This window comes from Aulostomus chinensis, chromosome 8 (genome assembly GCF_037954235.1).
Source record: "Aulostomus chinensis isolate RoL2024-O1b breed Wild chromosome 8, RoL_Achi_v1.0, whole genome shotgun sequence".
NCBI classification, from domain to species: domain Eukaryota; kingdom Metazoa; phylum Chordata; class Actinopteri; order Syngnathiformes; family Aulostomidae; genus Aulostomus; species Aulostomus chinensis.
Window position 1 is genome coordinate 25176879 of NC_141327.1, and position 27617 is coordinate 25204495.

Sequence of the window (27617 nt, forward strand, 5' to 3'; positions counted from 1 at the left end):
GCATGCCTGTGTGTTTGTGTGTGCGTGCGTGTGTACGTGTGTGTTTGTGTGTGTCTCCTCCGCACGGTTGGTGCTGCGGCTCGGTCACAGCTCTCCCGCTTACCTGACAACACACATTTTCTCCTCTGAAAAGTATTCCCTCCTCACTCCGACGGCGTCGGAGCGGATTACGAGTCCCGACGAGCCCGCTCATCCGTCCGGTAAGTGAGGCAGGACGCTGCATCATGCTACATGTGCGTGCGTGTGTGTGTGTGTGTGTGTGTGAATGTGCAATATGTTAATTACCTACTGTAACTGTACTGTGAAAAGTCACTGAGTTTATTTGTTTTATTTTAGAGAAGAAAAAAGAAAGTCCTGTTTTCCCTGCTGGTTGTGCTGCTTCAGGTGACAGCAGAAGGTCTCCTGCAGTGCAGTTACATCATTGTGGAGGGTTCGTACAGTTTGAGGCCCGAATCTGTTGCCGTGTTGTGTGTTAGCAGTGTAAACACCATGGAAACATTGGAATTGTTCTTTTGTTTTCAACGGTCCATTGTTGAACTTCTCCCGTCGAGAGCTGCAAAAGCACATCATGACACATGAGCGAGTTATCACACCCGCTGACGCGTCACGTTAGCAACTTCTGTGTTTATTTTTTTTAACAATTTATATTTCTTTTCTTTTTTTTTTTGTAATTTATTCGTGTAATCCAAAGACAGCTGGTGATTTATCTTCTTGCAGGATTCAGACAAACTGGTTTAGGCTGGTTATGACTTAACACTTTCATTTTTTTGAGGCGGTTGATGCCAATATATGTGTGCAAAGCAAAGAAAATCAGAAATTCTTGATTTCGTAGCACTTTAAGCAATGTTCTTCCGCCATTCATGCAATTCTGACCATTTTAGAGTGTTTTAATACATATATTATGAAATATTCATTAACATGTACACGTGAGCTGCATTTTTATGTCATATTTGAACTAATTTCAATCCTGTTACACAACCACATCCATATTGATAGGTTTTCCAACTGATGATGCATTTTACACGTCAAATTTGGATCTGAAAAGTTTTCATAGTGGCGCACAACCACCAAAACCCAAGGATGGATATGTAGATGTTTGAAAGGCCAGTATGGGTGGATTTGATCAGCCAGCTGATGCATTGATCAGGCTGTGCTATTGCTAAGTGGTTCGCTCCAGTATAAATTCCAGTCCAGTCATGTCCTAATTTATTCTAATACCTGTTGACTTTGTTCCCCCATGAATAGCAGAAGTTCTTGGGCAGATGAAGATTGAAGCAGCGGGGAAAATGTACGTGAAATCTGTAACTCTGACTTATTTGATACTGACGTTCAGCAGTTTTTACTAGAGGTGCAGCCTGCAAAGTATTGAGCTTGTTTTTCTTTTTTGATGAATTGTGTTCTCCCGTAAGCGATTTCCGCAGCGAGGCGACAGTTGTGACGTCGTGCGCGTTGTTGTGGGTCTCTAACACAACTTAACGTCTCATCTGCAACTCTTCGGTTTCACCCGTGTGGCTTTATAGCTGCGTCCCAGTGGGTTTTGTCCCGGACCTCAGACCTCGGCTTCCTCGGCTTTTCTACGCTATTATGCGCGCTGAGATGAATTAGAGGGCAATCCATTCAAGTGTTGGGAACAATACCCCCGCGGAAAAAAAGACTTTCTCCGCAGGTCAGGTCAAGGGGGAGGGTGGTGTCGCCCCGGTTGCTGTGGAGGCTGAGAGTAACATGGAAACCTCAATTCTCTGACGTCATCCCACGGAGGAAGATATTGGGGGGCTTGATTTATTCATGTGGGAGCAGGGAGGGGCTGAATAGTTGCTGCCAACTTGAGTCAACTCAAGTGTTCTTTATTGCTGAAAAATCAGCCCCCGTCTTATAAATACAATTTTGGTTTGCGGTGGGGGGAAAAAAAAGTCTCAAAATTAAAAGTGACAAAAGGAAGAAAGAAAGGAGGAAGGAAATTAAAGTGTCCTCGGATGCGTCTTTTCCGTCTGTCACCCCTCAAACTCCCACCTCTGTTACCGCCCACATCCCACTGCTGCAAACTGTCTCTCAAAAGAAAAGGCCCACGAAACACTCACGAAAACACGGGCGGATATCTTGAAACATTTGGGAAATAAGTGGGGACACCTGAGGTTGGTTTTGTGGAAAAATAAATGCCGTGACTGTTTTACTCCACCCTAAGATACGACTGCTTTGTATGCAAGGAACTTTAGTTTCGATTCGTGCTCTCATGAATCAACGTCAAATTGAAGTTTTGAGTCAATTCAATACCTGCAGAGATGAGTGGAACAGATTGTATTTTACATTACATTAAAAATGTGAAATGTTATTACACAATTTCTTAAACAGGCATGTCACAGACACCACCCCCCCCCCCTGCTGCATGAATAACTCATAAACTGCCACATATGCGTATTCTGACTCCGTTCTAATACAGTACCCCTGTCATACACATTCTACTTTAGAAATGTGTGTTGTTGTAGCACCTTGTTAAGTATGACAACATCTCAATCAATCATTACTTTTACAAAAAAGTAAAACAACAGCACACCCATCGTTGCCTCCAGCTCAGAAGGTGATATTTTGAGCGGCTTTTCTTTGTTAGTTAGCAGGATTATGCGCGAACGCTGCAGCCGAATTTGAACAAACTCAGTGGAGGGATGTACCATCGGCCCAGGAAGAACTCACTCAGTTTTTGGGTGGATCCATCTAAGGTAGTGAAAATTTGTATTTTTTTACATGGGGTTTGGCTCTGTTTGCCTTGGTGGAGGTTTGTGTTCTCCAAGTGGCATCTAGTTAAATATTGTTTTGGGGACATATTGACATTGCTGAGTGGATACTGCGTGTTGAGTGTGTATTGTGATCCGTGTACTTGTTTTAAGTAGTGTTTTTCAGGTTACAGTGTATTCTAATCAAGCCTGCAGTGTCTCTGTGCCCTTGGGAAAACACCTCTCCCCACCGCCATGTAAACATGTTTGCATTCCCCCCATGTTCCCTGCTGTCGTCTCCATAGCGACCTGAACACCTGCGCCATTTATCACCTGTTAATATCATAATGACCTGCATCCCACTCATGATTCTGAACATGATGGATTTAATCTGTAAGCTTCTGTGGCAAATGCTGGTTTAAAAGCCACACAAGGCGAGACTGTGGAGAGGTACGGAGAGATTAGCCCCGAGCTAATCTTGGCACCAGGCTCGGATTGCTGAAGCAACAATTGGAGTCCAGAGCCAGAGGTGGCACCGCCGCAGTGGTTTGCTGCAGGCCAGACATGGATCACCTGTTGACAAAAGAACAAACATGAGAAGATTCACAGCTTTGTTTTGATCCGTAGCCTCACAGACGGTGTAGCCTGTCCCTTCTCCGTCATGTCATTACTTCACCTGGGTGGGTTTCGTTTCACCTGGATAACTCCTCTCTTTGTATTTTTCATAAGGAGATTCAGTGTGAGATTCAGTGTGTACTGCATAGGATGATATTGCTCCTTTTTAAAAGTGGGTTATTAAAGACATAAAATATTACACAAGTTTTTGGAAAGTCAGGGAGGAAATTTCTCTTGGATAGAATAACCGGGGAATAATGTCTGTGTTTGGACTAGAAACTGGTTTGTCGCTGAGTAATTGAGGGATCAAGTTACGTCACTGGGGTGTGGCAGTTGAGTGTCGGAGTTTCCAATTGGGTGCTGCTCTTTCCAAAGGAATCGGCGCAAACTGTTCTGTATGATGTCTTTCGGAGGCGTGCAGCTAATCTGCAACCATCGGGAGTTTGTATATGTATTTGTATATATGAGTTTGAATAATAAAAAAAAAACCAAAACAAACATAATGCAGCTGTCATCAGAAAACCCTGCAGATCAGCACAGCTCTCTGCAGACTTCCCTGCGAAGGTTTCAAACAGACGCTTCATGTCATTTACTCCCTTTAAAAAAAACAGTGATTTTACTGTAGAAGAAGACCGAAGGGGTACAGGTGGGTGGTTCATGTCAGGTGTTGCATCATTGAGTCAGATTGCATGTATTTCTATGTGGAAGTAGGAAGTACAGTGGAATATTTGTTTCACGGTTGAAAAAGGGGTGTCGAGACATCCCGAGGCTCGCCACATGGGCACAGAATCTGGGTGGCAACCTATCTGGACGTGCCGGACCACTGGACACTCGCACTGACTTGAGTGGTGATGTTCTGTATGTTTGGCAGCGTTTGGTTTTGGCTCAGCTCTTGCCAACATGCCGGCCATTGTTTTCGAACAGCCTCATTTGACAGCTGAGCAGTTCAACGTCTCGGCGGTGAAAGATAATTTCTCATAATTGCGTAAATGATGTGTTGCTCACAAACATCTGCTAATGCGCACGTTGTTTGCAACAGTTTCTGCCTCGTCAGCTGCTAAGAGGATAAACCAAGAGTCCCTGTTTGTTTGAATCAGATTTGCAAAGGTTTAACTGTGGGTCATGTGATCCGACGAATTCCCTCCTCAGTTACGGGTTAGCTGACAGGTCTGATGTAACCACATGAGTCTTAGCTGGTCCCATCTGAAGCTTGTTCAAACAGTCATTGACGGAGGAGGCTCGCACGCTCCGCTAACTGGCCGCTTTCATCTCCAACATCTGAAAACCTCGTTGCAGACACAGGCTGTTATTAGCAGGTTTATGCTAAGCTTGGCGGATATGCTGCGCTCGGGGCACAGCCTTTACAGACTCCTCAGTTTTCCTGACTCTGCGGGTGTTGCACGGGGGCGAACAGATTACCGCACGACACAGTTCTGAGGTGTTTGACGTTTGTAGTGTTGTGGAGCTTCATTTATACCAGATTGCTGTGCAGGCAGTTGTTGACCTTGTGAGAAGAACAGTATTTATGACGTGGTGCTGTCCTCGCTCTCCCGCCCTATGATTTAGAGATGATTCGCACCCTGTGTGTTGGCGATCTTCAGCTTTTAATTCCAATATGTTCCGAGTCATCAATAAAGCCCTCACGCTGTCAGAAGGTTACTGACAGCGAACACGATTCCTCCCTCGCTGGATGTTTCTCTGTGCTATGCAAGGAGAGCAGAGGGGTTTTGACTTGATGTGTTTGAACTGATTGAGACATGAGATTCTCATATTTTCATCCCTGTGTACATTACATCGTCCTTACACCCGCGAGCGCGTCAGGAGGCGATACTTTGTTGTCCAGCTGGGTTTTGCTCTGTGGGGTTAGAGAATACATACAAATTTGAATTTGTTAACTTAGAAGATCAGGTGTGAATCCAAAAGAATGATCCTGATAGGTTTTCGTACCAGGGTGACTGAGGGTGGGAGCCGCTGAGGTGTTTAAGTCAATTTTGGGCAGTTGACCTGTACAGTTGACACACAACGCTGCTGGAGTACAGATCAGATTAAAAAAAAAAAAAAAAGAGTCAAAAACCAAATGACAGTCCGCTGTCCACGCTAATTTTCTCTCGCTATGTGTGTTGTGTCACATGTCGATGGTGTCACGGAGCAACACGTCTGTTAAATGACTGATTGTTGGTGTGTCTCAGGACCAAGAGGTGTTGTTGGTTTCGGGGAGGGAGCACGCTGGGGTCTTGTTACTGGGTATTACTTTAGCGCTTTGATTGAGGTTGGCATTTGATTTATTAAAACGAAACGTTTTCCAAACCTCTGTGCTAACGCGCAGGCGTCGGCCTCTCTCGTTTTAGTGCTCAGGACCAGTTGCAGCCCAAATACCTCCGTATTACCAGTTTAATCAGGCTACGTGTACTATAACTAGGGTTGGTAGTTGGGATTAATCCAACTCTGCAGCTCATCTCAAGTCTAGTCTGGTAATGAACTGCAATCGGATGCTGAATTAAATGCTGTATTAAATCGCACCATCATTGTTTGTTTGTTTGTTTTTTTAACATTCGTACAAGCAGGACGTGAACATTTGTCTTTGCGGTTTTTATCCCAAGTCTTTTCCACTGTGATTGGACGGCTGGGTTTAACGAGACCTCGACGGGCGCAACGTTTTACACGACGTCATGCACGTTTCAGCTCTCGGCAACGAGAATAAGATGCCAGCCAGCGCTGAGTGCGAAGCAGATGCTAGCAGTGGTGTCACAACTTTAAAAACACAACGGTTTAACTGCAGACAATTCAAATTTTCTCCGGTTTCAGGGGGAACCTCAACCTTTCAAGGGAACCTCATTCCCAGCGTTTAGTGACCTAATAACCAAACCTGGGTTTTAATTGAGTGTTCTAATGTCTGTTGTGATAGAGTTGCTGTGAATAATTTAAATTCCCAGTCATACGGACTCGTAGCGCGCAGTGCTCTAGTCTGATCAGCGAGCGAATGATTGTCACGAGTCATTAACCAGACCCGAGCAGTGGAACACAAGCGCATAATCATTCCACGTGGTCACTAATCAGAATTTTAATGCCCCAAATATCCTGTTAAGTGTTTTGTTCTCCCTAGACTGAACGACATAACCCACAAACCCACATTTGGGTTTTAAGTGCTTTTGGATGAATCTGTGCTCTCTTCCATCCGGATGCAATCTCATACTTAGCCCCCCCCCCCCCCCCCCCCCAAAAAAGAAATACAAAATAAAAAAAGAAAGAAAATCATTCTGCGGATTTAGTGGTCATACACAGAGTAAAACATGACAGCAATCTAGCGGCTCTTCAAGTTTATAATGTAAGAATAAATTAGTGTCACCTCCAACTGACAGCTTTCCTCTCACACTGAGTGGGACTTTGATGCTGAGAGACCGCGGCGTCTATTTATAGTGACATTCATGAATTGTGGGCAGTTGAGCATCTCGGCAGGGCAGCACTGAGACTATGAGGTGAATCGAGCTGCTGCGATGAAAACCCCCAAAGTCTCTGCCACCTGTAACAAATACGGTTGTAAAATGCAAGAAAATGTAAATCAGTGTGGATGTTGCATAAGCAGATGTTGTAAGATGAACCCGTGACGGCAGGATCCATGACCTTGGGTTGGTGCTGGAGGCGTTAACACGGGTACCCTGGCCTCATGAGGAATTCATTCCTCACTCGAGACAAATAACACCATGTAATAATCTCCTCCAACCCGATTTGACAGATTTAAGAGCGACGGAACTGCTGAGGTCTGTATGAGTCGGGCTAATCTGAGGTGCAAAACCTACTGATGACACGCGGATGTTTGCTCTTGACGTTTTCTCCGCCCGCTGCTCTTGAAATCTTGACGTAGCCTGACTCAGCGTTATTTTGAAGTCACGGGTTGAATATTGTTCTCATCTTTTAAATGAAGTCCTGTAATAATGACTCCTGGTGGTGAGGTTGGATTGAGTTTGTCCATTCATCTTGCTTTTGTGCCTTGTGAATATTTCATAAAACCCCCAAGATGGCACAGGTGAGTCCGTTGAGGTCCGCAGCCGTTGGTTTGGAGAGGTTACTTTAGGGTTCGGAGAGGTTACTTTAGCCACAGGGTCCTGAATAATTTACTCTGTGGGGTGGTTCACTCAGAAGATACCGTTATAAAAGTGCTCATTCAATAGAAAATAAACTGGAAAAATCCAGGGTTTCTTGAATAATAGTTTTCTTGTTCTTTGTCCCCCGTGGTTAATTTGTGTTATCCGACCAGTGTTGACGTGATAAACCGCCATCGGTTCGTGGCATGTTTGGTTGTGTATACACTGTGACAGTTAACGAGAAAGGCCTTCCAAATACTTCATCTGTGAGTTTTGAGGTAGATTTTTTGGTTTGAGGATGAGGGGGATGAAGGCTCGGTGGGGTTTGTGAGGCAGACCAGATGTATATGGCTTGAATACATTAGCGATGCTGCAGCAGTCTGTCACCTTCTGCCACGTCTGGATGATGATCTGCAGCCCCTCTGCTGCTGCTGCTTTGTCTGTGTGTGTGTGTGTGTGTGTGTGTGTGTGTGTGTGTGTGTGTCCCCTCTCCTCTGCAAACAAGACATGGAAATTGCTGTGATAATCCGGCACTGTCAACAGAGAGAACACACACACATTCTGTATCAGCTGGTCCCTGGAAACACAGGGAGCTGTCAAACCAGGAAACCAGCAACCGAGTAACTTCAACTGGCAGAAACCAGAAGCAACATTAAGCTCAGTCCTTCCCCGTTTGGTTTATATCATTGATGCCTGATAATAACCAGGGCATTGTTCGTATCAGCAGATATTGGTTATTTCCTACAATATATCTCATACCGGCCTGGTTTTGCTCAAGTCTCCTCTTCTTAGCTGCAGCTGATAAGAGGATAATGTGGTAAATGTATGATTAACCAAATGTAAACGCCATGAAAATTTGTCCACATACAAATGATACTGACGTGGGGCGTTGACCTAATCAAATATCTGATGTTGGCAAAATGAATCCCTCCTTTATATGGCAATGATTTGTTTCGTCTTGGCTGGTTTTTACCCCGTTGAAGACAAACCAAACATGGCTGCCTAACTGCTGGTCCACCTGGGTCCACCTGGTGTTATCGCTCGCTCCGGGGCTAATCGCCGTCACGTTTTTTTTTTACTTGGTACCAAAGTATCAATTCCTCAGACATTCCTTTGGTGGTCCAACCGTAAAGCGTTTTTACATGTAAATATCAATGCTAACATTTTGGCGCATTATAACCACAGATAGAGGCCTATTGGAATATGATTGGCATTACCAGTTATAATATAACATCGAGCAACCCTCCCAATAGAGATTCATCATTCGGTCTCTAAATAAAATCGAGTCAAGACGCATTAATCAGCAGTGAAATGGTCATTTGTTGCAGCTCTAGTTTGGAGGAATAGTTAAATTAGTGAGTTAAAAGTAGGAGGAAACTCCAGTGCCACTGCAGTCCCATCACCACCTGCCCTCTGGCCCCCGTTTGGACAAGTAGAGATCAAGGTGGTCGGAGGGATCAGAAACAAACAGGTCTGACAGCGACGTCCCACTGAGCTTTAGGCAAAACTGCTCGGTGCTAACGAGCGTTCCCATGGTAATGATGACGGAGCAGGATCGGACAAATCCTCCTGTGAACGCGCCTCTTTGCCCCTACGGTGTGAGTGAAAGACCCCGGCTCCGTGGGGGCTCGCTGACCCTCAGGAAATTGAACTGGAAGTTAGCAACAGGGGATTGTTATAGCAGGCAGTGGCGCCTCGACCCTCGGCAGAACGAAGCTGTGATGGAGAGGGGATTTTATTTGTTTTGGTCCCGGTGGCTAACAGGGTTCCTGTTGACGGTCACTAAAAATGGTTCAGTTATGTGAGTGGATGTTTTTATTGAACAGGAATGAGATATAAAGTCTCCCTCACGCAGTCAAGAGGTCTGAAGTGTCGCTGTGTTGCGTGAAGGCTGTAGCCTGCCTTTCACATCATTTTGAAACTCATCGTCATCAGCCACACCTCTGTTCTCTGCCAGGAAGCCTCCATAATTAGCTTTCAACGTATATTTAATTCCGCAAATGTGTCACCTGTATGTTTCCCTCAATAGATAGTCGCCATTTCTTCTCCCTGCACTTCATCTCCAGATGTGAACCCAACGAAATAAAGTAGACCTTACTTGGGACCATGGTTGATAAAAGATGGAGTGAATAACGCCTGGACTTAGTTGATGCCGCTTTGGGCTTTTTTTCCAAAGGTCTGGTTTGATCAGGGTCGCAATTAATGATCATCATCAATTAATCTGCAGATTATTTTAACAATTTATTGGTTTATTGTGTATTTTGCAGTCTGCTGATCATCATTAATCTGGGCCCAAACTGATGTGTTCAAACTGTACAAAATCCAAATAATCCTCATTTTCTGTCAACGACAGAAAAGCAGCAGATTTTCTTCTTGAAAACTGTGTTGTTTATTTCTATTGATTATTAATGTAATTGATTGTAAGCGGTTTCATCGTTTTTTTTCAATCAGTTCATTGATTAATTATTGAAGCTCAAGACTTGATTGATCACATTGGTTAACATATCACTGGTTCGCCCTTAACGTGATCAGTGTCTCGGCTGAATTCATCCCCGACCTCTTGATCCCAAAAATTCTATTCAGTGAGATATCCAGATTAAAATTCTGGTCACTCTGTGGGAAATATAGAAGTGGAACCACGACTTGGATGAATAAATGATCCTGAAAGGGACCTGAGGACAGTCGGAACTGGGCTGAAATAGGAAGGTTAGGGAGGATCTATTTTGTTTCGACCTCCTCGTGTTCTGCTTTTTCATTTTCTTTCAACTCCTTCCTCGGTTCTGCAAACAAACCTCCATTTTTCCTGGACTTGACAGCTAAAACAACAACGACAACAACGACAACAAAAAACAACCACGATTATTATGTAGAGTGTGGTCAGAGAGCACACATCCACTCAGGTATTCAGACTTCAGCCCCGTTGATGCGGAATGGAACCAGATCCAACTAGATTAGTTTTTAGACCAGCCCAACATTCAAACACCCCCAGACTATCTTTCACTCTTAGGGAGGAACCCATTTCTTTCTTCGCTTGACCTTTATTGACCTTTGCTGCCACATCCATCAGAGACGAATGATCAAGGGTGGGGTCGTTCCTTGTCTCCCAACAAGCTGACGGGAGTGGAAATGCCTGGGGGGTCCGACAACAGGTGGAACCTTTAGAAAGAGATCCACAATCTGACTGCGTTCATTCACGGCGGCAGGTGGATGTGTGGAACCTGGAAACAGTTTCTGCTTTCTGGCCCTCGGGGCTGGCCAGCATCGTGTTACTGTCAGGTGCTTCCTCGGCTGCTAATCATGTTCCGCCAATAATGTCGTCCTTGTAAGGAGAATACGAGTGATTCTACATCTGTTTATACAGCTTTTTTTTTTTTTTTTTAATATATTTTGTTTAACAAAGAAAGAATACGCTAGACATGGTTGGCGTAGCTCAGGAAGAAGAGATAATAATAGATGTCTTTTATTATTGATGTATAAATCGATATCAAAACTCCCTAATGCTCCTGATGAGTAAGTTTGGACCTTGCATGGTACTGCAACGTGTGTGTGTGTGTGTGTGTGTGTGTGTGTGTGTGTGTGTGTGTGTGTGTGTGTGTGTGTGTTGGTGAAGTAGGAAACTATAAAACACTCTAATGATAGATTAGCGCTATGTACTGTACATTTAATCTGTTTAAAGTTATGCTATTAATGCTGGCTAGCGGATGTCCGGCTCAGTTGGGCACCAGTAGCGATTACAACATTGCAATCCACATTTGTTTAAACTTGCAGTGTTGCCAGCATACAATGTTCAATGTCATTTCATAAAAACGTCCCATCATCCATTAAAGGAAAGAGCTCTGAGGCAGTTCTCTTCGTTTAATGTTCTTAATTGTTTCAGAGAGGCAGGAGCACATGTTCCTAGCACCGTGTCCAGATGTTTGTCTTACTAAAGGGAGAGTGCAAACAGTTAAACCGTCGGGTATCTTCAGGTGTTTGTTCGCTTTAATTTATGCTCCTCCTGAGAGTCGGATGAGAGGAGCTAAACCACTCTGAGCTAATTACGTAGAGCCAGGAGATGTTTCCTTTGCTCATACAGTCGCACGTGAACTGCAAACAAGTCACCCTGTGTACCAGTACATTAATAAACTACACACCAGCGGTCTACGCTGTATTTGGTTTATTTACTCAAGCGTATTTTTGTGAACTGGAGGTGAACCGTCCTTCCTCATGCAGCTTTGTGCTGAGGTAAATCATCAGTTTCATTTGTGTGAGGTGTTTTCAGTTGCCTGCTTCTTTTAGGAAGAATTCTGTTTGAACCCGTGCAGCAGTTTAGACTGGCGGCCCTTCAGGGATGTATTATGTCCCTAGAAAGTCCTTTTTTCTTCTTCTTCTTTGCTTCAGATCTGTCAGTTTGTGAGACAAGGCTGATGGTTGTCGAGAAAAGTGAAATATACAAACTTTGGTCTTACGCCTTTGACACTGTCAAAAAGTCTTCAGTCTTTTCTTACCACTTTTGTTGATTTTTTTTTTTTTGAATCATTCACAACTCAATACTTAAGTGATGATGCCACTTTTGCCCCAACGTTAGCTGCCTCCGGTCTCTATGCTAAGCTAACGGTCTCTTCTAGTAAGCGCCTAGCTGACAAGCAACAAACACAAAATGTTGAACTCCTTTATGGCTTCTGACATCACAGTGAACAAGAGAATCGAGAGATGGCGTACAGGTTATCTCTCTCTGTTCTCCATAGCGTCCTTTATTTTAGCCACCTTTTAGCACTAAAGAAGAGGGATGACTTGCTGTGAGGTCAGACGTTCTTACAGTCTCATGAATTAGACATGAGGTGTTGGTGTGGTCTAGCGCAGAGGACAGGATGGCCCGGTGTTCCTGCTGATGCTGGCAACATGACGCCATTTGTGACGTCCGCGTTATTAATTAATAAAGATGCCTGAGTATCAAGTAGACTAAGCTGTGGCCTAATGGAAGATTACAACTAAGATGGGAGAGGAAATGCTCCATTAGAGGCTGAAAGTAGATCGCCAGAAAGTGGCCACTTCCATCATGTTTGATACCTAATGTAATTATTTGTTAATTAAATCCCGAAGTTAAAAAAAGGCCCATGAAGGTGCTGAAAGCCTTGTACTATTACCCCTGTCCTCACCACACCGTTGTTTTGTCTTCTGTTCTTGTCAAAACTTCTATTCATTTTTTTGGGGGGGGGGGGGGGGGTGAGGGTTAAACTAAGAAGAGTATCAGCTCACTTTAGCCACGCCAACTTTGACAGTGAGGGATGTGTTGTGCTGAAACAGGATCGGGTTCTCTCTGATTGAGAGCCCACCCCGGTCAATGAGGTGGGCTAAGTTTCCCCATACTCATTTACCTCACCATCAGTAGCCACTTCCCTTATCCAGGAGAGTCTCCTCTGAAACGCTTTTCCTTCTCGAGTGATTTGAATGTTGGAGACACATTAAATTTGACATGTTTTATCTTCCATACTCTTCTTTCTTGATGTGCTCGTCGTACCTTTTACCGCTGCTGCTTTTGCGGTAATGTGACATCATAAAACCTGGCTTGTTGGACTTGCTACTAGAATATATGATGGCAACGCTCTACCTGGGGAAGCTGCTGGTTTTTGTGGAATCACGCCAGAAACCTCCTCCTCCAGCACAAAACTACTGTACTTTAATTCATACTACTTAGTTGGTGGAGTACTCCATTAAACCCGAACCGCACCGATGATGCCATTAAAAACTGCTACCTACCAGCAGTTACCAGCCAGTTGTACTGGTCAATAACCGTGCCAGCAAAAACATGTTTGAAAAAGCAGTGACACGTTTTTGTTTTGTTTTGTGGTGCTTATTGAAGGTTTTAGTTGAGTTATTTATTGTCTTCGTCTAAATTTAGCGGTAGCAGTTGTCCGCCGGTGCGCGTCGCTGTAGGAGGCTCCTGTCAGCCCAGAGACTCACGCCGGTCCTCTCCTGTGAGCTGTCGGATGAATTTTCGAGGTGCTTTAATGCACTTGACAGGTTTTCCCTTAAAATGGCTGTATTTGAGTTCATTTAAAGTTCATACAGCTTCCATGTCAAGATTTCCTACCACATAGGAAACGCCTCAGCTGGATGACCCTGCAGCTTCCTGACAGTATTTCCTGGTCTTGTCTTGTTTTTTCTTTTTTTTTGTCTGTCGTTCTCTCTTGCTTTGTTGAGAGCGTTGCTTCACAACAGGCTCTTCTCTATGGTAACCAATGATGCTGATTCAAGTACATAAGAGACCGCAGGTTGTTTTCCATACAGCCAGTGTCAATATCGGAGGCTAATTGGACACCTTTATCTGAAATCTGTTTCGAATTCAAGTAATTGTTGCTCGCGTTGCACTGCGGTTCATCCTGGAGCTTTATTTAAAACATGGATACATCTCAGATAAAGGTGACAAATTGAAGGGAAAATCAATATAAAGTGTTTTCGTAAAGGCATTGAGACCAGAACAGCTTCAATATGCCCTGACATAGATTCTGCAAGTCTCTGGAGCTCTGCTGGAAGGATGAATCTTTCCTCCTCAAGAAACTCTCACGGCTGGTGCGTTTCCATGGCATTCGCTAATTATTACTAAGTCAAGGAGGACGATAGAACCGACTGGCAGCCGATAGTCAGTTGCAGCAAATGTACAAGTTCCATGTTGAATCGTACAACTATGCAACCCCCTGATACAAGGCTGCATTTAAATTAACATGTACATAAAATGTAAACATTAAACATACTGAAGCATTAAAATGAATTAAAGAAAAAAAAATGAATAAAATAAACTTGTTTTAAGTTCCCAGCAGGCTTTAACTGAACTGAATGAAGAAATAAATTCCTGAATTAAATTTGACTTTACTTAGAATAAAATGTAAGTGCCCCCCCCCCCCATGGTACATTACTGAGTAAAACGGTGGCCAAACTGTACCACCAATATGGAAAAAAATGACAAACTGCCAGACCCGTCAGTCTGAAACCTCTCGTAAATGCTCAGGGATTCAGTTTTTTCCTTTCACTCGTCACTTTGCCCGCAAGTCACGCGAGTCTTTTCCACTTTGAGGTCAAATCGAGCATTCACTCCACCGTACCACATGGCTCTAATCAAACCAATTATTTGTTAGAGGTGACGTTATTGCCTCAACCTGCTATGACTTCACTTATCTGTCTTTTCCTACATGAGAGCTGTTGTGTAGTAACAGGAGGTTTTTGTGTGTAATGTCGCTGAACATTTTACCCCTCAGAGCCCGACTTCAAAGCCCTTGAAAAATCGAAAAAAAAATGGGATTTGCCATTTCCTTTATTGTGAGCCCCTTTGACTGGCTCCCCCCTCCCCTTCCCTTTTGATCTGCCGAACCCCTTAATTTCCCCTAATTTCAGATTGTCCATGAAAACATGCATGAGTACCTCTGTGTAATCCTGTCCTATGTTGTTTTTGTTGCCTCTGCAGCTCCATGGACATCGCCGACCCCCGCCCTCTTCCCCTGGGAGGTAACCTTCAAAGGCTCTGCTCGGCTGGATGGATGACCAGCTGAGCGATGGAGGTGGACAGAATCAGAGGACGAGCTGCCTTCGTTCTGACTCGTGGAGGGGAAATCTAACTTCCTCTGACAGCAAGGGGGATGTACTATGCGGCATTTGGTGATTTGATGCACCTTAAAGCAGTGTTTAGGAAATAATTTTGGAAAAGAAAAAAAAAAAAAGAAGAGGAAAACAGCTGATCATCAGATTCAGTTTTTGTGTTCAGCATAAAGCTCCTAAGCTGACATTTTGTCCGTGTGATGCTTGTTATGAGTTGTCCGTCTTCAACCAATGAGGCAGAGAGCTGCAGCAGCGAGGGCAGCAGCAGCAGCGCCACCACCCCTTCCTCCATCACCGCCTCCGACCCTTCCTCTATGTCTGGACACACTTTACCTTCCCTCAGTGACACCTCTAACGCCCAGCACGATGCTCCCCCTCCTCCCCCATTACCTCCCCCGCCTCCCGGGGCTCCCCCACCCCCACCTCCCCCGATGACCACCACAACCAACCACAACCTGAGGAAGAAACGCCGCGTACGTAGCTTCTTCTGGAAGCCAATCCCGGAGGAGAAAGTCCGTGGGAAGCCCAACATCTGGACGCTGGCGGTGCGGCAGCAGCAGTATCAGATTGACGTCCGGTCCGTGGAGGAGCTGTTTGGGCAGCAGGAGGAGGCTGCGATGGGCGTACGTGGGGCGACACCCCCCACTGGAGTAGCAGCTCGTGTGTCCCGTTCGCGGTCCTTCAAAGAGGGCAGCAAGGATGAGGTGAGTGGTTGATGGCTAATTGTGGTGCAGTAAAGAGTTCAACAGATCTTGACTTGCACATGAAACCATTCTCTTAACTCCGCTGGTATGTATTCTTCTCAGAGGAAATAAACCACGCACATGATGACACGCCCCCCCCCCCCACACACACACACACACACACACACACACACACAAATCAGTGCAAAATATAGGGGCGGCACGGTGGTGCAGTGGTCAGCACTGTGGCCTCACAGCAAGAAGGTTCCAGGTTCGAGCCCCGGCTCCAGCACGGGATCTTTCTGTGAGGAGTCTCCATGTTCTCCCTGTTCCTGCATGGGTTCTCTCTGGTACTCCAGCTTCCTCCCACAATCCAAAGACATCAAGAGGGGACGAGGCTGATTGATACTCTAAATTGACCGTAGGCGTGGCTGTGAGTGTGAATGGTTGTCTGTCTGTATGTGTTGGCCCTGTGATGGACTGGCGACCCGTCCCACACGTCAAAGGCCTGAAAGTGAATAGAACGCTGATCTCAGTACGAAGCTTAAATTCAGGAAAAATGGTGTTGAAAACATCCATCCATCCATTTTCTTTACCTCTTATCTGTTAAGGGTTGCGGGGGGGGGGGGGTAGCTATTCCAGCTGGCGTTAGGTGAGAGGCGGGGTTCACCCTGGATGGGTCACCAGTCCGTCGCAGAGCCATCAGGAGCAATTAGGGGTGCAGTATCTTGCTCAAGGATACTTGGACATTGTCACGGGGGGAAGTGAGGATCGAACCAGTGACCCCTCCGTTGCTAGACGACCACTCTACCTCCAAGCCATGCCGTCCCCCCGTGTTGAAAACATGGTGCTCACGAACACACACATACAAGATTTGTTGGTTTCCTTGAGTCCTGAATAGAACGTCCTAGATTGAGAACATACAAAGCCTTAGAACATAACTCGACATGCTTGTGTAAACCGAGTAACAAAAGAAGGATTGCGTCATGATGGTCTCCTGGAAAGCATCTGACATGAACTGTAAAGTAAAACCTGGCCGAGACAGAAGAGGAAAGACTGTCAGGAACCAGTGAAAATTCAGTATGTGGAAATAAAACTGACATGCTAGAAACTCTTATTTTCCTCATCTGCATTGACTGTTTTTAACCACAGATTTATCTCATTTCTGTCAAAGAGTTACAATTATCTAATTACCTTCACCAAGGAGGTTATTTGATCGGTTCAATTTCCTTTTTGATCCATCTTGAAAAATGACGGAGGGATTTTCTTTTCTTTCCTTTCCTTTTTTCTTTCAGATCAGCATCCTGGATTCCAAAAGGGGAATGAATGTGGGAATTTTCCTCAAGCAGTTCAAAAAGTAAGTCTCCCACCTGCCTCTCTATCTGAGGGAAGTGAGAAAAGTCCGGGGGACACATTAAAAGACCGGCTGTCCCCTTGGTGTTCACCTTGCTGGCTTCACGTACATCACCGTCATCCTCCAAAGTCTTTAAGTGACACCCAGTAACCTTCATAGCAGCACCTGCATTGGCACCCAACCTCAATAAATGTAATAAATCATAGTGGATCAGTCCATTCATGTCATCAACTAAGCCACACGTCACTTTGGATTTCTATTAAACCCACATTACCAACTGAATGACATCGTTTATTGAATCTGCTTGGGCCTGTTTTGGGCTCAGTACTAAACGCTTCCCACCCGCCGTCAGCTGTCATTTCCTAACAAATCCGGTACTCGAGGTTAACAGGTTAACTTTTATGCTTCTTAACCTGTTTCAACAAAATGCAGATTAGCACCTAACAAACCACTGGTATCCCCCGTGGTTTGATGCCAAACTGCATTATGGTGCATCAAGTTGTCTCTGACGCTGCAGTGACACCCCCCCCCCCTTCCCCTCCCCCTGCCAACAAGAGACACTGTGTGCTTTTACAGCACCAACGAGGCGCAGCAGCTTAACTTCACTCATCGATTCTCTAAATCTCTGACGTGCATTTCACATGATGTTTTTGCAGCTTTCAGATGAGATCGATCACGGATCAATCAGGGCTGACAGTGAGTGTCTTCGTCCTTGGATTTAGATCCTTGTATGAGAGAGAGAGAGGGAGAAAGAGAGAGAGAGAGGGAGGAAGTTCTTCAGCTCACGCAGGAAGACACGAGGTTGCAGAGGAGAGCAGGGAGGGTGGACAGGCTCACTGGGCCGCACTGCTGCTCCTGTCATAAATTTTTGTATCATTTAATATCAACAGAGCCTGCTCTGCTATTTTAAGAAATGAAGGTCAAAGGCCGAGGAAATCCATTTCGACAAAGATTGGGCTCTGCTCGCGTGGTAACATCCAGAAAGAGGAGTGGGAAGGAGAATGTAGAGGGAAGGAGAATGAATGTCAGCTAGCTGCTCCACAGAGGCATCCAGAAGCTACGCCTCTGAACTTTTGTGGCAACCCCGTTGAGCGCTGGCCGTCGGAGCCACAACAGTTTCAGTTTGAGGGTTGAACAGAATGAAAATCAATCGGCAGCTTGATAACTGAGAGATTAGGGTCAAAATCTGCCTCGTCTATTATTCTAAGAAGCTTTCTCAGTGCACCATTGTTTATGATTAATTCCATCTCACGTTGTGTTCGACCAGACAGACTCGGCCTGATACAGCACGTTACACAAGTAGTCTGGGGCAGAGTACAAAAAGTGTGTTAGCTGTCTATTTGCATGGCTGCTCGCTGCATTTTCATGACATTTGACTGCTCTAAGAACAATGATGCACTCATGACAGGCAGCATGATCTGATCTTTGTGTGCTCTGGCGACATCTTCCATCCTTTATATGTTTACGCTCACTGGCCATTTAATTACATTAGCTAGTAATACACTCCAGTCATAGGGGCCTTATTTTTTCTGACCCAGGAGGAAATGGATGAAGGCCTGACTGGGTTTGCGTCCTCAGCGGCCCGATTGAGCCTCTGATTGGCGAGTACTTGGTGCCTTCAGGTGTGTGGAGTGAGATGGATCAGGGTCAAAGCAAATCAGAGGAGCAGGAGGAGTAAGAGTGAAAAACAAAAATCTGGTTTATCTTTGCTGGAAGATGTCCCCCGTCGGTCCATGGTCCCTAGTTAAGGGAATCGTCATTAGTCACATGATTCAAAATACTTGTTGGATGGGTGTAGTACTGTAAGTGTAAAAAAAAAAAAAAAAAAAAGGCTTGAACAGGTGAGTTTGAACATAGTGAGTCCTCCAGGTACTGGTGCCAGTATTTCCAGCCTGTGGTACATGTTCATAAAGCCCCGCTGTCTCTCTCGAAGCGGAAGAGTTGGACAAAGGCCCTTTGTAAACACACAACATTTTAAAAGAGCACCTGCGCTATTTATTCTCTTCCAGGTCCAACCGCTCCATTGTGGAAGACATACGACAAGGAGACGGGAAGATTTATGGAGCAGAGCTGCTCAAAGACCTGCTAAAGCTCCTGCCCGACTCAGAGGAGGTAATGTGTGTGTTTCTGCACGTCTGTGTGATTTTAATGAATTAAAGCCAGTCGAGCCCACTGAACTGTCTTCTCATCAGATCAAGAAGCTGCGGGCGTTTAAAGGTGACCCAGACAAGCTGGCGCTCGTCGATTCCTTTATGTACCTTCTGATCCAGGTGCCACGGTGGGTTGAATTCAGTGCAACGCATGAAGTGTCAACAATGGAGTGACAGTCAGTAAAAGGGGATGGATTTGCATCTTTTTTTTTTTAAAGCTTTCCAAAGAACTTGAGCTGCTGTGCTGTTTCACACGTTTATATAGAAGTCTTATATCTGAAGGTTTTTCTCAGGCAGTGCTCATACACAGCCAAGATTGTCTGATTTCCAACAGTCCCTGTCTATATTGTTTTAGCAACACTTTTTCATAGAATATGCAATAGTATGATGGTCAGAAGTATTTAATTACTTGTAGGAAATCCGTTTTATGTTTTAACTAATTTTAGTTCCCTTAGATATTCACGGTTTTCTCCTCCGACACATTTAAGCAGAGTGCAGCGGTGGGTAGCGTAAACCTGAACACGACTACAACCGCAGTCTAACTGCAGACTTTTTCAACAGTTTTGTGTCTCCTCACAACCTCCAGAACAAAATGAGAATCCTGTCCATCGTCGATCACACATGTATCTGCTCTCGCTCTGTACCCGTGACAGGTTCGAGGTTCGGATCGAGGCCATGGTCCTCCGCGAGGAGTTCTTCCCGTCTTGTGCTGTGATGAGCCACGAGATTGATGTCGTCCGCGTCGCCACGAAAGGTGATGACACGTGGTCTCTGCTTCCATCACACGTACGAGCTGTATCGGGCGGATTGTTGGGAAGTTTAGATCATGCAGACAAAATGTAAAGACTATAAAAATCCTTTGACATTTATCACATATTTACAAGGATACACTTTGAGCTCCGCCTAGGAGGTTATATTTGCATCTGCGTCTGCTGCACATCGGTTGGTGTGACCATTAGCAAGATTACACAATAAGTAGTTGGAGCGTTGTCACACAACTTAATGGAAGTTTTTTGCGTAGGCCAAGAAAACACTCGCCATTTTGTCATGGCTTTGTTTAATGTCAGGAACGGGAATCAGTCTTGTGGATCGTTTGCAGCCTACTAAAAACACCAATATATGTATATGTGTGAAATTACATTAAACCTGAACTAAGGAGTCTACAGTCACGATCGCAGCATTCTAACATTTCTGTTCACCAGAGGTTCACAACTCCAGTGTTTGTTTATTTATTTTTTGTCTCTCCACGTCATCGTGTCATCTTTCACTCGTCTATTGATTCGATATTCTCACCGCAGAGGTCGTCTCATTGTTTTCAAAGCACAAAGTAGGATTTTGTTCACTCAACCACTTCTCGCAAGAATCAGCTCCACCAGAGCGGCATCAGATCCACCTCAAAGAACAGCCGGGGCTGTTGGGAAGAGCATTAGTTTTATCACTGGAATAAAATAATGAGTTCATAATAAAAATTTAAAAAAAAAACATCCTAAAGGGGACATGAATTTCATGACAGTGGTCAAGGTATTTCACTCTGAACCAAAGTGGCGGACTCTTTAGAGCCTTGCTGCTGGTAAGGCAAAAATGGGATGTGCTGCTGAATTTGTAATTTTTCAGTTAAGTACTACTACGACGACACACACACACACACAGACACACACTCTGGAGATTATGAACCCATCAAGACCGTGTTAGAAAAATAAATGTGCCTTCTGACAACTTTGGAACCTCTGACATTTTCGCTGAGTCACACTGTCTTGCCTCTGTTAGATCTTCCCTAACCCCCCCCCATATAACACCGTGAACTTTTCACTGCATTGCAGGGCTATCAGCCAAAGCCTGCAGGGGACAAATTAAGTATAACTTAATGACACCATTTAATTAAAACTATCTGCAGTATTTAACATTTGCTCTTACAATTAGCACTAAAAGGACAGATGGCCAGGAAGAAGGCAGGAAGAAGTTAAACTTCCTGTGCACTGGGAACAGAAAGTTATCGGTAGTGCTGATTTTGGCGTTTGATGAAGTGAAATTGCATTCGTGTGTAAACGGTTGCTGGATTCTACTAACCGAGTTAGTATTTGATCCGTTTTATAGAGCTGATGAGCTGCGAGGAGCTTCATGCCATTTTGCATCTTGTGCTGCAGGCTGGAAACATCATGAACGCTGTAAGTCTGCAAGTTAGTTAGCTGCAGTAGTGTAATAAGATTTATTCTCATAGACAATGAGGAAATTGTAGAGAATTTCCCTAAAATCCTGCTATGCTGTCATTAACTCCTCCTCTGGGTCCTCAGGGAGGCTATGCAGGCAACGCTGTGGGCTTCAAACTGTCATCCCTCCTCTCACTGGCTGACACCAAGGCCAACAAGCCAGGAATGAACCTGCTGCACTTTGTCGCCATGGTAACTGACTCAGTTTCACATGGTCCCATGGTAGTTGACAAAAACCTTTACTATCTTCTTTTTTTTTTAATCAAAACTCCTTTTTTTAAGGGAAATTTAAAAAATAGACAAATGCATTTGGCAACAAGACAAAAAAAAAAAGACTTCAATTTAAATTTGTACCCAAAAAGTATATTTTTGATGATTTACACACATTTGAAAATATATTTTTGAGGATCGGTGATGCTGCATCTGATTTTATGTGTGAAAGGCATCAAACAAAGTCCTTCAAAGGCATCAAAACCTCAACCAGAATCCCTGTAGATATACTGGACCAGGGGGTCCTGAACATGAAGAACTTGGAGAAGCTCTGCATTGGATAATTACATATTTAATACAGTAACAAGCCCTTTGATAAAAAGACTTCTATTGCACTTTTGTTTTCTGTGTATTACGTTTGAAATCCTTCACCGCAGTGCGGCTCGAGTATCCAAACACCAAGATTATAAGAGGGCAGGTGGACAGCAGATGGTGACAGGAAACAGAAAAGAGCCAAGTGCGGCTGGCCAAGAATTTGTATAACCGAACAATGTCAAGTCCTTCGCACAACAATGATGCTGCTTTTTCTTATAGCCTGACAAATACTGTGTGTTTCTCCATGTAGGAGGCCAAAAAAAAAGATGAAAACCTGCTGAAGTTTCCAGAAAAACTCCAGGACGTCCAGAGCGCCGCCAGGTAATCAGACAAAGTCTTTCCTTCCCTCAGATAAAGACGAAACAGTGAGATTCTTCCCAGTAACTTTGACAACTGAGTTCTTTCACACGCTCGAACTGAAACATTTTGTATTTTGGATCAAGGATGAACTGATTTGGTGGTGATGATTCTGGTGGTCAAGGGTCAAGGTCGTTATGACGGCATAAAATGAATATTCACGCACTAATTGGTTCACACAGATGTCTGAATAGCATGAAACGATGAGGCTACAGTCTGAAAATGTCAAACCTCTAAATTTGATAACGAAGTGTAAACAGAATGTTCTGGTTCCTAGTTTTGGTATTTGGCTTTTTTCCAAATCGGGCATTTTCCCATCTGGACATGAGAAGTGCTGATATTTGGTAGGTTTTAGGGGCGTTCCCTGACACGTGCACAGCACAGTTGAAATACGCGTGTTGAGTTGGGGTTTGCTCATCAGTTTGCGGCCTTCTTGCCTTATACATTCACATACACTAGCTTCCTGTTGCTCTTCTTAATTGTTGACCGTGTCGAAATGAAGTAAGAAAACAGCAGAATAACGCTTAACAGTGCCTAAATGTAATCATTTAACTGGACATGATGGAAACAACAACAACGACGACATCCTTTAGTTCCTCTAGTTCAGAATTTGCGTCGACGTGTATCAACGGGATGATTCGCGTCATAGCCATGTAAACTGTGTAGTCATTATTTTGTCATTTAAAATGAATGAATGACAGAAAAACGATTTATTACGAATGGAAAATTGAGTGCAGTCAGTGTATATCCAAAAGGTTTAAGCCCAGTTAGATGTGACATCATAATGTTTTGGCAAAATATTACTCTGCAGTACTACATATAGTATTTATGAGTCGGAACAAACATGGATGCATACTCGGGCTGGACTGGTTAGCAGACTAATTCCAGGTCTATGACCAATGAGGAATCTCTCTCAACACAGAAATGGTTAAATGTTTTCGTGTTTTTAAATTGAAAACTTGGAGTTTATTCCTAAAAACTGCCACCAAACTTGAGCGCAGTACTTTGAGAATGCTGGTGGCTGTCTGGCTTCGTCAGCTTCACAAGGTCAACTGTGTGTGGCGTCAGTGCACCTCCTGCACCACCGAGCCAAGATTACTCCTCCCTCCCTCTCTCCCTCAGGATACGTGAATGCATCACTGCAGTCTGGTCTTCACCTTTTCTGGGTGACAGTGACGACGCACTCAGCATAATGAGTCAAAGAAATTGTCACTCAGGGCAAACTAAACAGAAAAACTGCGGCCTGCAATGTGGTTATTATGTATTGATCATTGTGCTAACATTTTTCTCATGTAGAATCTCTGTGGAGAACATTGAGGTGGAGTTCTCTTCCTTATATGTTCGGATCAAATCCCTTGAGGAAAAAGTTCAAGGAGACCCGGAGCTACTGCAGCAGCTGGAGCCCTTCCTGCAGGTGGGGCAGCTGGACGTGCATTCAACATTATTCTGTGTATACAGTCACACATACAAAGTTGAAGCGAGGCCGCTGTGCAGCTCCCCAGCTGCTAACCTGAGTGTCCGCAATAACAATATTTAAAATTCTAAAAGAGAAATATTTTTGTGTTTGATGGCCTGTCCCAGAGTTCAGCGCGGACACTTCAGGACCTGAAGAGACGCAGGCTCGACCTGCGCAAAGAGGGCAGCGCGCTCATTGATTTCTTTTGCGAGGACAAAGACACGTTTAAGCTGGACGAATGCTTCCGCATCTTTCAAGACTTCTGCATCAAGTTCAAGAAAGCTGTTAAGGTAAGGAGAGGATAATTCAGCTTATTGAAACCTTTTCTTTTTGACCGTATTCAGCAGAAATAATACCACTGAATTCTCATTCTCATCACGTCCAATCACAGTCCATGAGATCAGGGAACACGTCGATCACTAGATGTCCGACACGTTTGCAGGTTAAAACAACAGCACTTTTCCTTATTACAGAGAAAATAAAGGTTGATGGAAATGTTTCTTGTGTTGCAAACCTCTGTCAGACTCATGCTTTGACCTTCTTTACTCACTACTATGTAGGTTTTTTTTTACCCCCAACTAAAGCTGTTTTGATTATCTGGTTAATTGTTGCTCCGTTTACAACCTGCCTGATCTCCGGTCTATATTTTTTCATCAGATTTCCCTGTAATACCAAATTTTCAGCGACGACTTTGTAGCTGGCTCAAATCCTGTCAACATTTCTTCCTCTTTCTCTCAGGACAACACGGATCGTGAGCTAAAGGAGGCGGCGAGGCAGCGTCGGCTGAGGGAGTTGGAGGAAAAGCGTTTTGCGTGGTGCGGTGCGGATCAGAGCGGGGGGTTCGGTCGGAGCAGCAGTGAGAACGATGTGGAGATGCTCACCAAGGAAGGCCTTCTGGACTTCTTCCAGCAGAGGTCCCAGAGTCCGCACAGCCCACTGGCACGTTCTGCAAGTGCTCGCCGCCACCGCCACACCATGACCTCCATTGCAGACCGTGAACTCCAAGGATACCTTGAGCTATTTGGCGGCACTGGGAATCCCGCCGACTATTCCAAGTTTAACAGCCTACCTCGGTCGGGTCGCGCACTCCAGCGTAAGACAGCTCCTTGGATTTTAGCGCAGGACAACAACCGAGAGCTGGGGTGCGACAGACAGGTGACATCTCCTCACGCAAATACTGAACCAATTAGCCCGCTTGCCAGGTTTTCTTCTTCTGGGCTGAACACTTGTGAGGACCGATACAACAACAATAACTACTCATCTTTGTCAGAGGGGAGTGTTCTGCCTCGTTCCTTTTTTGTCTTTCAGAAGTCCAACCCAGCAGTCAGCGCCCACATGAATGTCAGTGTGGAGAAACATACTTTAGTACGAGGTCCTCAAGCTTTTGACCTTCCTAGTCCAAACAATAACAGTAATCATATGCACTTTGTCAACCAGGGGGATGTTGTGTTGACTGATTTGGAAAAAAAAACATCTCCCAAAATTCTGGATGACCCCCCAGTAGGTAAAGTTTTAGAAAGAAGGGCAGATCCGCAGGAAGTGTGGCAAGAGAAAATAGCTTCTCCAACACAGACCGAGGGCAGTCCCGAGAGAGAGAAGGAGGAGGAAGCGAATAGCACAGTTTCATCGACGACCTGTGACACGCCGCTCCCGCTAGATACCTCCGTATCGAATAAGAAGCCAATGTTTTACATTCTGGACTGCACAGAAACAGACTGCTCTGTTACCTTTGATTACTCTGAAGTTGAAAGCTCATCTTTAACAAAAGATGGACTTGGTCTCAGAACACGTGACAGCAGCAAAGATCAGGAGGACCAGCACAATCCAAGTTCTCCGTCTTCTACCGACCAGTCGGTTTCAACCAATGAGCTCTCAGTGCCAAGATCTGCAGACGCAGCATGTATGACGCCGTCTGCTACAACAGAAGAGTGGGAAACGGAAAGCTGTGACACTGCTGAGGGAAAACACAGTGTGGACAAAGATGCGCAGAGAAGCAGCAGAAACGTTGTGCACACAAAAGGCAAAACTGTAAAAGCGAATAAGAGCAGCGCAGGTGTGCGAACGTTGACCAACAGCGAGAACCAGGGCATGCGGAAAGTTGTGCCGATTAACAAGCTTAACAGGGCAGGAAGCAGGAAGCGAGCAGAGAGACCTTTGGTGCAGGACGGTGGAGATTCCTATCGACCTCTCCGTGACCAGAGCACACCAGCCAGAGGACGCAGTGAGAAGACAACAAGACCTCCACGCCACTCTAGTCTGCCTCCAGATGAGTCAAAAGCACAGAGGGGCGGCAGCATCGCTGGCAGCCTTTCTAGGTGGGCGCGTGATTCCACCCCGAGAAAAGCCTCCATCCACAAGCCCAGCGCTAAACCACTGAGAAACATCCCCAAGCCACCTCCTGAGGAGAAGATGTGCCGCTCCACGTTGAGAGCCTTGGCACAGTGTGGAACTGCCCCTGAGAGCAACACCACACACACTCCAGGTGCCAAGAACACCTCCGATGTTCCCAGCTTTGCCCGTAACACTGTTGCTTCATCTTCCAGGACCAAGAAAGACCTGGGCCCCCCATCTGTGCCCTCCACTCCATCCCGTAGCCCGTCATTCTTAGGTCGACAAAGCTCCATGAGGCAGAGCAGGTTATCACCCACAGTTAATGCGAGTGAAGAGCGGCCGCAGGCCACAAACCTGCGACGGGTGCAAAGCGTGAAGGCAACCAGCCGTAGCGCCTACCGCAGCGAGACTCCCCCTCCACCTCCAACACGGGATGATGTTCGTAAGACCAGTTGCTTCTCTGAAAAGTCTGTCCAGTCTCGAGATTCGGTTACGTCCAGTAGAAGCTCGAAGCCAAGCTGGAAGTGAGGGGAGATGTGTTCGATGTACCATGACTGATAGGTCCCCATTAACGATGCAGACTTCAAACCTTAAAACTCCTATCATACCATGCAATCTGGGATCTGACAGAACTCAAGCTATCTCACCTTGTAAGATTCCTCCAGTAGCTGACTTTTTATCAGGGTTATGAATTGCGAAGAGCAAGATGCAATGATTTGCTCCATGTGTTTCAGTTTTGTTCATACAATGAATTTCTTGTCTTCACAGTTGTTGTTGTTTTTTTTCTGAGATGGGGCATTAAGGAAACTGACAAATGGCAAATTGGTGTTTTTACACAGAAGCTTTTTTTGCCTGCGTAGTTATCAAAAGGCAGTTCTCCACTGCAGGGATTCGCCGGAAATTTACAGGAACCACACCATATTTGGTCGTGGCAGTGTTGGAACTGTGGCAATGTTGGAACTGGAGCGATGTGAGTTTAACATGAACTACAAATTATGACGTTAACTTGTGCATCAATCAGCTTGGAGTCCCACCTGGCAGTTTCTCAGGGCTACTGAGAAGTACCGACCCCGGGGGGTGCGGGGATGCGTAGAAAGATCGGCATTAGAGCCAGTAGTCAATGAATGCAGATGACGATATGATCTGACATTTTTTTACACGCACACGCACGCACACACACACACACACACACACACAAAATCACATTTCAGCCTTGTGATCTAAAAACCTGCTTTGTTTCTTCATCTTTTATTGATAAGATGATGAGCAAAATTTATACCAATTAATAATAATTAAAAAAAAGACCAACATCAGCAAATAAGAATGTAGATGCGGAAATATTCCTCCCCGAGAGAGGTCCGCACACCCTGAAAGGTCCGCCTGAAACAACCTGTGAGTTCCTGTGGTAGAAATCTGCCTCCTCTACTTGCCGGTGTGTGTGATGATGTTAATGTTCACTACTGACTGTGTAATGCTGCTATTTAGCTCTACTTGAGACTTGGTTTCAGTGTCGTTTT

General features: G+C 44.9%; 1 protein-coding gene across 6 annotated transcripts; it reads left to right on the forward strand.

Annotated features, from left to right (window-relative positions):
• Positions 1–4: 4 nt before the first annotated feature.
• fhdc1 (FH2 domain containing 1) lies at positions 5–27617 on the forward strand. Of its 6 annotated transcripts, XM_086211910.1 has the most exons (13): positions 5–200; positions 337–430; positions 14847–15681; positions 16956–17017; positions 19024–19126; positions 19207–19292; positions 19818–19918; positions 21259–21329; positions 21456–21563; positions 22207–22277; positions 23610–23727; positions 23895–24059; positions 24508–27617. In XM_086211910.1, the coding sequence occupies exons 3-13, from the start codon at positions 15178–15180 to the stop codon at positions 26626–26628; spliced, it is 3510 nt and encodes a 1169-aa protein (XP_086068036.1). In that variant the 5' UTR covers positions 5–200; positions 337–430; positions 14847–15177; the 3' UTR covers positions 26629–27617. The 6 variants fall into 6 exon arrangements, with proteins under 6 accessions (XP_086068036.1, XP_086068035.1, XP_086068038.1 ...); XM_086211909.1 differs by lacking the exon at positions 337–430; XM_086211912.1 differs by lacking the exons at positions 5–200; positions 337–430 and adding an exon at positions 8062–8222.